General features: G+C 40.2%; 1 protein-coding gene across 4 annotated transcripts in view; it reads right to left on the reverse strand.

Annotated features, from left to right (window-relative positions):
- Strn-Mlck (Stretchin-Mlck) overlaps nt 1–13611 on the reverse strand; it is a 100517-nt gene that overhangs the window by 34798 nt on the left and 52108 nt on the right. For 2 of the 4 annotated variants that reach the window (XM_014231783.3, XM_014231782.3), the window contains exon 1: nt 502–811. In XM_014231783.3, the coding sequence (XP_014087258.3) occupies nt 502–586 (85 nt within the window). In that variant the 5' untranslated portion in view covers nt 587–811. Of the gene's footprint in view, nt 1–3; nt 295–501; nt 846–1117; nt 1291–1356; nt 2068–2531; nt 3291–3417; nt 4129–4375; nt 5969–6129; nt 6904–7281; nt 8062–8123; nt 10262–13611 lie in introns of those variants that run through there. The other 2 variants (XR_011395857.1, XM_070107724.1) reach the window with 2 other exon arrangements.

Below are 13611 nucleotides of genomic sequence, written 5' to 3' on the forward strand. Positions count from 1 at the left end.
AACTCCCCGGAGAAACTTTTTTTTTTTTATTATTTATAATTGTTTTTGTATCTAAATGTATAAGCTGGATATGATGTAAACCATTTAAAATAAATTGATCACATTGAACAGGAAACGCATATAAATATTCTAATACAATCGTGATAAACTAATTGTAAGAAATAGAAGATCAATTTATCGACTAGGAATACCAAAGAAATTTTAATACACAGTTGTGAAACTAGAAATTTTCAAAAAGTTTGAACTTTAAACCGTTGGAAACAAATTCAAATCCATACAGCGCTTTTCGAAAATCTGCAAAACGCCAAAATTGAAGAAAAAGTTAAGAGAAAGTATAAAACTCGAAAACATTAAATTCGAACACCACAGATGGCGCAACAAAAACAATGGCTTAAAATATCGACAATTATGGTGTAGACGAACGAAATGATTTGCCAGGACACGATCACTACCACGGGGAATACAGTTACATAATTTATAAAATAAACTTTGGAAACTCACCTCTGAAATATGAAATGTCAGGGAAACTTTCGAGTCGCTGCCCCCAGCGTACTGATGTTGGCGTTTCGGAGCGTGCACGTGGCATTACCTATGTTTTTGAAATGGTGTACACACACACGGACATAAAAAAAGATAGGGAAATCAAAACAATCACTAACAGAAAAAAATTTGGGAAAATTGCAAAAAATAAATAAACAGCACGAAATACGCAACAAAAAAATCTAAAACAAATATAGCATCTCCATATTTAGAAGATTTAGTACTCAAGCAAAGCTTATTTGCTTTTTTTAGAGGACGTGGCGCGCCATTTAAGTGCTACTTTCTTTCCGTTTTGGAGCTTTAACCTACAATAAAAAAGTTAAGAAAGCGGGTAGCAGTTAGTGCTTGAAACAACTTATTTTATTAGAAGAGCAAGGCATAGCTAATGACGAACAATGTATTCCTAGCATTTTTTCCACTACTTCTTCCGGTCCAAGAGAGAGTTGATAAATATGGAGATGTGCATAAATGTAATATTTAGTTTGCTCTTGCTCTTCGTGGGATTTTATGGAGATTAGTTTATCAGTAATAAAAAAGCATTCGCTTGTAAGAAGGCTTTTAACATTTTGTGACTTACCGCAACGGTCACATATACACGATCTGTGCCGAAGTTATTACGCGCAACGACAAAGTAAGTACCAGAGTCTGCGATTTGTGAGCTTTGCACTGTGAACCTGGTGTAATCATCCGATACTTCCTTACTGACTCTATCGGATTTGGTAATATCCTTGGTACCCTTCAAGAAGGTCACTGAAAACACACAAGATAAATAATAAGACCAATGCAATTACAAATTATTCGGCTTCAGACACTCACATTTAGGTTTCGGTTCGCCCGCAATACGGAACGAAATGGAGAATGGATCGCCCACTAATATCTTCATTTCGGACTCTGGTCGCGATAAGAAGAGCGGTGGCCGTTCATTTTTCGGTGCACCGGCAGCAATATCGACACTTACGTGTGATTCAATGCGCCCGAAAGCATTCGAAGCGCGGCATGTGTAAGTGCCCTCCACTTCGGGTTGTGCATTCGGTATGGCCAATGTGTAGACACCACCTTCCATGAAGGTTTTTATGCCTGGTTGGCCAGCGACAGTTTGACGATTGCGTAACCATTGTACTTCCAAAGGGGTAGACGATTTCATGAATTCTGCAGAAATAGCAACCGTTCCTCCGGGACTCACTGTTTGGTTGCTCAACGGCACCACAAAGTGTGGCTTATTAGGATCACGGTGGAAGTAACCATGTGTCTTTTCAAGTGCGAACCGTTCACGTCCCACAAAATCGACTTGGTGGGTAATTTTATTTTCCGCAGCCTCGTTGCGTGCTACGCAGGCATAAAGACCGGAATCCTTTTCCGTTGGATTATTAATTGTCAGTTTAGTATAGCCATCAGCAGAGTTAATAATGTTATAACGGTCGTCTTCGTTAAGCATATCCGAACCCTTCATCCATTGGATATCAGGGCGAGGTTTACCGCGTACACGACAATCCAACACCAATGTATTCTCATTAATGGAGTAAGTGTCTGTTGAGAATAATATGGGAATTAATAAAAAGTTGTGAATGATGCAACGAAACAGAAGGCAATCAAACTCAGATATATTTATGTTTATAAAGCATTACAGTTATTACGAATATTACATTATAAGAAGAGGAAACTCGCAAATGAGTGAATTCAGTTTATATATTTTGTAGTGAAAATTTTCAGTTAGTGGTTCCATTCGTTTAAGAAAAAAGATTAAATCATACAATCAAACTAAACAAAAAACCTCTTGACTTCGCACTGAATTTGATTGCCACCTTCTTTTTCCTGAATTTGTTAGAAAAAAACACAAGAACAATTAATCACCGATCACGACAAGCAATATATTGGTATTAGAACTATGATTTTAAAAATTAACCTGAATTATAAAATTTCTTTAAATCTCCTAAAAACGATAAGATTAATAAATTTATGACTTTTGAACTCATTCTACCACAATGTCACACCTCTGATTGATTGTACAAACGCGGAAGGTTGTACAGCGTCCTCGTAATGTTTGTAGACTCTCAGTTGTGCGTGGGTGAATGTTTCACCATAGTCGTTAATGGCATGGCACGTGTAGTTTCCGCTGTCTTCAATGCTCGTTGCAGCAATATCCAACGAGGCAATACCATTACGCAAAACGGTCAGATATTGACCGTCATTGGGTAGTGGACGATGATTCTTCAACCACTCAATGCGTGTGTCCCCATCACAGACTACATTACAGCTTAGTCGTATGCTAGAGCCCTCAGCGACCGTCCGATCGTGCAATAGAGTGCTGAATAAGGGTTTACTATGTGAAATCATTCCCAATGGGCGCAGCTCTCGAGTACGTTTGATAACTTCTTCGGTAGTGAAGTGCGATGATGCTTCACCATTACTCATCATTTCGTAAAGCGTCTGCGATGAGCGTCTCATATGTGGTACATACTCACCGTTAGTTGTAATTTCTACGTTCGCAGTCATCAACTGTTTAAGATCGCCCGTGCGTATGGATTTACTAATAGCGTGGATGTGGTCATTGGTTTCAGCGAAGCAAGCAAATATGCCACAATCCGACGGGATCGGATTGCGTATGATCAGTTTGCGTATACCGCCCACTTCTTCTGTGGATTTGTAGCGATTGTTGGAAATAGTGTGATCATCGCGAAGCCATGTAACATTCGGACGACCGTGCACTTGACAAGTGAGTGTGATTTCGTTGCGATTCGCATTATAATATTCTAAAATAAAATTCGCAAATGTACCATATATACATACATAAAAGAGTTATTGAATTTAGTTCTTGTGGGCATCTATGCCTACATAAATATTAATTTTTTTAAAACTACAATACTTTTAAATTTTTACCTTTGATATTGTCCGCAAAACTACTCGGCAGCTTGCCGGCTGTCTGCTCGTAGACCGTCAAATCACAGCAGCTTTCAATGGTGTTTTTGTTATTACGCACCACACACTTGTACGACCCCGTATCGTCGGTTCTGGCGTTGTGTATCTCCAAACTGATGGCGCCGTTGATATTATATATTTTGTGTCGCGTGTCCTTCGTCACGCGTTCCTTACCACGCAACCAATAAACGTCCTCGATGTAACCACTCACATAAAATATGAGCTGCACTTTATTGCCTTCAGCTATCGACATTGGCTTCATTGTCGTTTCAGCGGTCAATTTGAGTTTCTCATCCTTTACCTTGGACTTCAACTGCTCACTGGCCTCACCCTCATTTTGGTGGGTTGCAGCAGTTGGCTCCTGTTCTTGTACAACCTTCTGAAGAGTTCGCTTCTGGGTTAATTTTTGCACATAATCGGATATATCCAAAAATTTGCTTATCTTCATTTGTCCACTGTCATTCTCCGCATAGCATGTATATAGCCCGGTATCAGTCTTAACTGGCTCTGTGATGAATAATTGTATGACACCGTCACCTAATTCCACATATTTGTACTTATTACTATCCAATGGCAGCAAAGTATTGTCCTTTTGCCAAAAAATTTGCGGTTTTGGATTCCCGGATACCTTACATTCGAGTGTGATCTCATTCTGATCTTTATGGTATGAATCTATGAAATAGGGTAACAATGCGAACACAAATAATATATATAGGTGCATAAAAAGATATAATAGTTAAGCTCTGGCTATTTTCCTATACCCTACCTATGTTCAATGCGTTAGTTGCAGTAGTGTTAGTTTTAGTATTTACCGAAATACCTTTACATGATAGCGTACCTGTCCCTCTCCGAATAACCCACTGGACGAACAGTTCCAAAATTCACGACATAAATTTCTAACATAATTTTTTTGCTTTACCTTTAATGCCCACTGTGAAAACAGGAGCTACTACCTCCTCTTTACCAGTAGTGTAGACAAAAAGTTGGCAAGTGCTAACAACTTCATTTTCTGAACCCTTCACACGCAACGTATATTCACCAGCCTCCTCCTCGGAAACGCCTATTAAATTCAGCCATGCGATTCCATCCTGGCAAGACATTTTACTCTTGGGTCCGAAAGCAATTGGTTGCTCGCCGTGGAACCAACGGGCAGTCGGTTCAGGTCCATCGATATTGACCATCCACTTGACGTTACTGCCAGCCTTAACAGTGCGATTAGATAGGAAGTTTCTAAGGTACAGATATTTCTTTAGATCCGGTGGTGGTGGTGCCTCACGCCTTCCACTACCTTCCTCTTCTTCCTTGGCTTTCTTCTTCTTTTTCTTCTCATCCTTATCTTCACCTTCTATCTCTTCTTCCTCTGTTGTTGGCTTGACTGGTGGTCTGGCCTCTTTGGATGGTGAAATCGGTCGCCTACGTCTAGGCTCCACCGTCACAATATGACTAATTTCAGTTTTTCCTTCACGATTTTCCGCTTGGCAAACATATTTACCACTATCAGCCGGCACTGGGTCTATAATGAACAGCTCACAAAGGCCATCATCATGGTCGATTTGCTGATACTTTTCGCTCGATTCGACTTTAACTCCATCCTTAACCCAAGTAACGGATGGTGTGGGTAGACCACGCACATGCACATCTAGTTGCAATTCATGTATTTTGCCATGATAGGTGTCTTTAATGTTACGTGTAAATGTGGGTGGCACATCACCCGTACCTGGATCTGCATAAACCTCCAATTTGCAGAATGTAGAAGCTTCGCCGGTTTCATCGCGCGCCCAACACTTGTACACACCGCTATCTTCAACCGTAGCACTAGCAATATCCAATAGACACAAACCTTCACTGTGACGACCCCTAATCTTTGGACTATTAGCGATAGGTTCATCATTCTTAAACCACTTGACTTGTGGTTCCTTTGACTCCAAGAAACATGATATTTTCACTTTGGAACCTTCAGCCACAACACGATCCCTAACCGATGTAGCAAAATGTATGCCGATAACTTTTTCTCGTTTCTTAAGGCTTCCAGTATCTGAAGCAATTTCAGTTGCAGATGAAGTTGTTTCCTCCTCCTCTTTCTTACCTTTTTTAGCCTTAGCCTTCGATTTCCCTTTGCCATCTTTATCTTCTGCATCACTTTCGGCCACCTCAGCCTTTGAGGGGACTGCCTTCTCGTCCTCCACAGTCTTGGCACGTAATAAACTCTTATCGGCATGGAATACACCATGAATATTCTCAGCGATATGAGACGCTTTACCCTCAAACAATACAGTGTGTGTAATCTCTGATTTACCAGCACTATTCTCTGCCCGTACTAAATACTTGCCGCAATCTTTTGCATCTGGTCTATCAATAATCAACTCACAAGTACCATCTTGATGTTGTAATATTTGGTAACGTCCACCGTTTTTTATTTCGAAGTTATCCTTCGACCATTGCACTTGTGGTGTTGGTTGGCCACGTACTCCCGTCTCCAAAACGAGTTCATTTGTATTGAGATGATAAATTTCTAATTTTGAACAAAACAATAAATTATTATGTAACCCACTCTTTTTCTAAAGATTACGAAATCATTGGCAATGAAATATGTTAATATACGCTTACTCGTGCCCCACTAATCGCAGATGTATGTACATACACGTATAAGGTATGTACTGCATAGGTACTTACCTTTCAGTGAACGTGTGAACATTGGTTGTACGTCGGAGCTAACCTTCGGTGAGTATACATGCAACAAGGCCGAGGTTGTAATTTTGCAGAATTCATTTTGTGCCGTCAACGTGTAAACACCCGAGTCTTCAGCTGAGGTATTGAGGAACTCTAAGCAAGCCATTCCTTCCCGGCTCATATTACGGATACGTGGACCATAAGTAACATTCTGTTCATCCTTCTGCCATTTGAATGTGGCATCAGGACCGCCCACAACCGCCTGAAATTTGACTTTGGAACCTTCAGCTACATACCGATTCGAAAGATTCGCAATAAAATACAATTGTGTTTTTGGTGAGGGGTCGGGCATACGACTGCGACGCTCATATGTGCCAGCCTCGGCCTCATCGTCCTGCTTCTTGCTTTTCGGAGGGCGACTACCCTTCTCGACCTTTTTACCACTCGCATCTCCAGTACCAGCTTCACTATCGGATTCGGTCATTACGCCAGACAATAAACTTGAACGTCGCGATGATTGCACAACTTCTACTACAACTGTGTGTGTAGTCTTCTGACTGCCCAATTTATTTTCAGCAATGCAAGTGTACACACCACTATCACTCGACGTTGGCTTGTTAATGATCAGCTCACAAACGCCATCCAAATGTTCAATCTGTACCCGACGATCATCGAGTACTACTGGTAGATTGTCCTTTACCCATGTAATCTTGGGGCGGGGGTTACCGCGCACTTTCGTATCAATAATTAAATCATTCTGGGACGAATGATATACATCTGTGGAGACGAACAGAAATACATCAAAGCGTTGCACCGCATTCAAAAGAGACAAATAGATGCTGGCACACAAAGAATACACAACAATTTCACACACAATGCAACACTTGCCGTGAGAATGTGAAAAGTATTATTGTATGTATTTTAAGAATGAACACCTCGACCCCAATCGGTTGTTTCAAAGATTTGAATAAACGACTATACAAATGTAGTTTGATAAGACAGTTCGATTCTTTACCTACAAACAAAACATGAAAAACAGCACGCGAAAATTTTTCGAGAGAATGTGATTCCCGAATATGGTGAGTGATGGGGATAACACAAATCCAACACTAATCTTTATGAATACACTCGAGTTAGTATTTGCTCTTCTCATACCTCTTAGTGGTAGAGCGAAGATCGGCTCTTGTTCGTCGCCATCAGCTTGGGCACTATACACTTTGAAGTAGCATTGCGTCTCGATTTCACAGTAATCGTTTTTGGCCACACACTTGTAAACACCCGATGCTTCGGACGTAACCTTGCTCACCTCAAGAATTGCTTTTCCTTCCTCCGACAGATTTTTGACTGTTGGCCCAGCCACAACCCATTTGTCATCTTTCATCCAGCGGCAATTGGGGCTAGGTCCAATTACGGTGCACACAAAACGTACAGTGCTGCCTTCCAGAGCCATACGATCGCGTAATTGCGTAGCGAACTTGAGTTTTTGTTTTGGAGATACCAATGGCTCGGGTGAAGCGCGGTGTACACGTTCTTTAGCTTCCGCTTCTGTAGATGTACGCTTGCGATCGGATGCAGCTTTTGACTGAAGAGCTTCCTCCATAGCCTTCTTCGCTGCCAACTCTTTATCTTTTTGCAAACGATCACGTGCGTGGAAGATACCGCGTGCATGGAAGTGTCTATTCTTGGCAACTTCCACGTGATGACTAATTTTGACTTCACCACTGGAGTTGGCTGCCTTGCAAATATAAGTACCATTATCCTTGTCGTTTGGTTTGTAAATAAGTAGTTTGTAGATGCCGTGCGCTTCTTCAAGCATGGTAAATTTGAAGCTTGGCTTAACATCAAGTCCACCTTTCGTCCAAACGACAGCTGGACGTGGTACACCATGTAGATGGCATTCGATAGTTAGTTCATCGTCACGCAAGTGATAGTATTCTGTAAACGAAACCCTGAAACTTCACTCTTATCCATATTGAAATTGCTGTTTTTTTCCTTACCTTTGACTAGCTTGCAAGATGGTGGTGCTGGCTCGTCTTTGAATACTTCATAAATAGTCACATAGCATGACGAAGTGACGGTGTCATTGGAATTCGCCACCATACAGGAGTACTCGCCGGAATCTAATATCGTCGTATTGACTACTTCTAATGCTAAAATGTTATTGTTGTTAATAATGCGATGTGTTGCATCACGCTCCAACTGTCGGCCATCTTTGAACCATTTCACTGACAACTCGGGTCCTCCAACAGCACAAGAAATACGGACATTATGGCCTGCTTCAACAGTACGATCCGTAAGGAAGACAATGAAGTGAGGCAAGCGAGCTTGCTCCCTTATACGTTGCCATTCAGCATCACGTTCCTTCTCGCTTTTATGAATACGCATACTGTATTTCCGCATTTGTTGCATAAACTCTTCACCCTCCTCCTCGGCGATACGTTTCCAGCGTTCCTCATCATAAGGATTAGGTCGTGTAAACTCTTCAGATGAATTACTGCCACGTCGCTTTTTAGATTTCGGAAGTTCGGGTACCACATCCGCATCTTCAGCTTCCTCATCTTCATCACGTAATTCGCTACCAGCTTCATCGGCGTAGTCGCCTCCATATGACTCTGTACCGGCGAAGGATTCGTCACCAGCATCCTCTTCTTCTTCATCACCCTCTTCGTCTTGCTCCTCTGTTTCATCCTCATCACCCTGTTCGGCCTCTTTTTGGGCACGTAATGCAGCTTGTAACTCTGCTTCAATTCGCTCCTGTTCCTCCTTCTCTTTCTTCAAGCGTTCTTGTCGCTCCGCAAAGGTCTCTCCCTTAGGCTTGGCAGCTGCTTTAGCTGCTTCTTCTTCTGCTGCTTTAGCCGCCTGTCTGGCCTGCTCTTCCATTTGCAAAACAAGTTTGCTCTTTTTTGGTGGTGGCTTCGGCGCAAGATCTTTTGCCTCCTGTTGCTTTTGTTGCTCCTCGAACATCTTTTTGCTTGCCTTTTGACCACCGCCCATTTCTAATTTCAAGGTCAACTTTGGGCTCGGTGATTTCTCCTTCTTTTCCTTCTTTTTGGGTGCAGCCTTCTTTTTCGTCTTTTTTACAGGCTCATCCAAATCATCTGGTTCAATGCTCTCTTCGCGATCGGTACTAGCTCTGTCACCAGGATCACCTTCAGTATCTGACGTAGCTCCAGATGCTGATGCATCCTTTTCGATACTTTTGCGTGGTGTGCGAGCCTTTTTACCTTTGCCTTTCTTCTTAGGTTTCACTTCTTCAATGATTTCCTCCTCCTCTTCCACCTCTTCATATTCCTCGATCAAGTATATAACCTCAACATTCGATACATCCATTACGGCAGCACGATCAATCACAGACATATCGGTCGTTATGTAACGCACAGGTTTTTGAATTTCCTCGCTCTCTGTAATATCCATAATCAATGCTCGATCGAAAACAGCTTTATTGCAAGTTATTTGAGTTTTAATGTCCTTGCCAAGCTCGAACGGAGTTTTTTCTCTTTCCTCGCGTTTTAGGAAAGGAGTAATGCTGCGCCATGTGGAAGGTGTAGCACTGCGACGGTTTAAGTACAAAGAGAATGGGGTCTGACTCCTGCCACGTATCGGGGTAGCACTGCGACCGCGCAGCGTACCGGGAGTAGGCGATTTCACTTTCCTACGTTTCTGTACCGGAACCGCTAACGTATCCTGCACGGGAGTCGACTCGGGCTCCTCAGAGGCTCGCGTATCGGCTGCACCGACTTCACCTTCTGTCTCTCCCATCGTTTCGAGAACTTTTTTTATCGATCAAGGATCAAACAAACGGTTATAAATAATGTAGCGTGTCGACGTTTGTTGAACAAACAAACAAAATATTTCGATTTATGAAAAAATGTTTAACTTTTCGAACTAGTCAACGGTTAATTAAGCTCAAAAATTATATACATATATTATTTTCGGTTATATTCTAACGTAACGGATCGATTGGGAGAGAGCGTTCGAATCCGTTCGAATAGAAATTTTAACTATAACTAAATTAGAAGCGCCGAACAAATTTGAAAAGATTTTCGCCTTTGTCGAAATTCAACGACGATAAACAGCGATAAACGAAGATTAAAGACGACACTTTTTTTCGCAGCAACGATAGTCGAAGGAAAGCACCAACCAACTGTAGTACTCAAATATTGGCCACGAAAAATCGATCGATCCGTCGGCGAAGAATTTACGAATGAACTGCAACAATTGCCAATATTCTAAATTTAACCAATTGTCATAGATTCACGCGTTATTTATTTTTATTTTTCGCTTACGTTTAATTCAATTGCAATTATGTAAACAGCCACGGAAGATGCAAGGCTGTGTGGGCGGAGAGCGGTGGAAAACGTTGCTGCGAGGGAAGCGTATTAACTACGGCGCGCTATTTTAAGTGAGTTATTTTCTGTCTGCGGTTGGCTTGCGAAACAAGAAAAAGACAAGAAAACAAAACTTATCTTTTGCTGTTGCCACAATTTCAAAGCACTATACAAGTCTACTCGGCGATTACACTGGCACATAATTCGAAATTCAAATCAATTGATTTGAAAAAAAAGAAACCAAACTGGCAAATCACAACGACATGGCAGCGACAACGAACAGCAGCGGTATTTGCTGCGGCATTGAATCATGCCACGTGAAGTCGTTACTTCCCAATCATTTTCAAATTTATTCTACCATGTGACTATTATTTCGAATGGTTTGCAATAGTCACTGTTTAAATATAATATGTATATAATTTTATTTCAGTCACACAAATAATCACGAGACAACAAATAAATACTTACAATCAGTTCATTTACCTGGTACCCGAGGTTCAGTAGTTTCCCATTAAAACTGAATTTAGCTATTTTATTATTTTTATCTAAACGTTTCACAGAAACTTTTAAAGACAAAGCCATTCTCTGGAAGCTAAGCAAAGCAATACAGGAATCCATGCATAAAGTTTACCCATTTTATCAGCAAACTTAACCTTCCCGAATTAGTCAATTGGCTTAAAACGTGAAAGAAAGAAGTCACCAATTAAATTCATTAGCCAACAAGGATCTACATACATTGTGCACTGAAGTCAAATCGATCGACTGCAATGAAATTGTGTAGCGCACAAAATTTTCGTCACACTCCCGATATACATATATATAGAGCACCACCTTCTTAGTGATATTAATCCATTTGTTATTGTTCACTGCAATACTGAAACAGTTTTTAATCCAAAAACAAGAAAAACCGTTACCTGCACCGAAACTACAACACCCTAAAAACATACAAAAGATTGTTTATAAGGACTTAATTTTGATCGGTCATTTTGTATGGCAGCTATATGTCATAGTGGTTCGATCTGAAAAAAATTTGAGATTATACCGTTGCTTTGGGAAATGATCCATGCTAAATTTCGTGAAGATACCTTGCCAAATAAAATAAGTTTTCCATACAAGGACTGCATTTTCATCGATCAGTTTGATTGGCAGATACCATAAATGCTATAGTGATCCGGTCTGAACGATTTATTCGGATATTGCATTATTGCCTATTGTCTAGGCCATGTCAAATTTCTTGAAGATATCTGGTCAAATGTAAAATCTACAAGCAATTGATTCCGATCGTTCAGTTTGTATGGCAGCTATATGCCATAGTGGTGCAGATTCTTGGGGAGAAAGGTCATGTACAAAATTTCACATCTATATCTCAAAAGTGAGGGACTAGTTCGGGTATATACAGACGGACATGGCTAAATCGACTCGACTCGTCATGCTGATCATTTATATATATGTACATTTATTTTATAGGGTCTCCGACGCTTCCTCCTGGGTGCTACGAGGGCTGCTATATAGCTGGCTGGCCTAGGCAACACTAAGTGTTGCCAGGTGTAATCTGACATTTCCATTGGAAAGTTTGACATTTTTTAGCATAACATCACTCAGAATATTTTGTCATTTAATCGTGAATTGTTTTATTTACAGGGAATTAAAAAATTCATCTCGGCCAAAGAATGGATAATTTTTCACAACTTTCGACGTGGATTATCACGACAAGATGATGGCTATGAAGCACCATCCTATAGTACTGTGAAAAACTAGTACAACGAATTCAATCGTGGCCGACGCTCGCTCAAAGACGAATTCCGTGAAGGTCGTCCAAAAACAGCCGTTGTGCCAGAAAACATCGATGCCGTACGTGAACTGATAATGCAAGACCGTCATGTAACATACCTTCAGATAGAGGCATGCCTATGCATTTCTCCCACCAGCATACATTCGATATTGCATGAACACCTGGCCGGATCTCGTTGGATCCCGCACAATTTGACAATCGCTCAAAAAAAGGCTCGTGTGGATTGGTGTAAAGAAATGCTGAAAAAATACGATCGCGGTGCTTCAAAAGACGTTTATAAGATCGTCACAGGTGACGAATCATGGATCTATGCATATTAGCCCGAAACAAAACAGCAATCGACCGAAAAAAAAACATTTTCGTTGATAAATATTCGTATATTCATTATTAGGCCAGAAATATATATAACAGCCCTCGTACAAAACTTCGTGACAAACTTAATACCCAATTCTGGGTATAAAAATAGAGACAGATCAGATTTGACAAGATTGTCGCGTATTCTGTTCATCTTCATATACAATCGTGTGTTCTAATCACCGACAGCGTCGCGCGAGTACGATGAATATTCGTCGTCGCTCGCATTGTGTTTGAGCTATTAATACTGATACTCTCATACTCCCTTGCTTCAATTCAACTCTATAACTTTGTTGTTGTTTTCACATGTAAATTTTTTCACAAGAGAACCAAAGCAAGCAGATAAATGACCAATCGAAGACAGCTAATATGAGCTTCAAACTCTCTATTATATTTCAGAATAATTATTGGTTAATTGGTAATATTTGGGGCAGAGTTGCCAATTGCTCTAACATTTATGTGTATAATAATACCAATAATCATACTTTTATAAATAGTAAAAAATGTATGTACAGAAATTAATTGAAATATCCAATCTGAATATATTTTCCTCATAAAGAGTTGAAATACATGTTGATGTAATTTAAGGAAACGATCTTATAAAATTCTATTTTCAACTGTTATAAAAATAGTTTAAAGCTAGATGAAAGCATATTCGACGATTGGAAACGAAATGTTATCTATAAGGATAGTACTATATGACTCGAAACTAACGGAATAAAAATCAAGTGTAAGGTGTTTTATTAATATTAATTAGTGCTTCGTTGTTAGTTCAGAAGAAAAACAAAATATATATATGTATGTATGCAAATAAGCGCATGCAATTTATTAAATAAATATATTAAATGCAATGTGCTAATACTTATATATGTTATCACAAGAATAAGCGTAACCAATAATTCATAAACAACCATGCACATGGAAAATATTTGTGAAAATAAAAGCACATACATAAACCGTTGAAACACCCAAAGTTCGATGAGACTAAATAACGGTAAACCGATTCGAATT

This window comes from Bactrocera oleae, chromosome 4 (assembly GCF_042242935.1).
Source record: "Bactrocera oleae isolate idBacOlea1 chromosome 4, idBacOlea1, whole genome shotgun sequence".
NCBI classification, from domain to species: domain Eukaryota; kingdom Metazoa; phylum Arthropoda; class Insecta; order Diptera; family Tephritidae; genus Bactrocera; species Bactrocera oleae.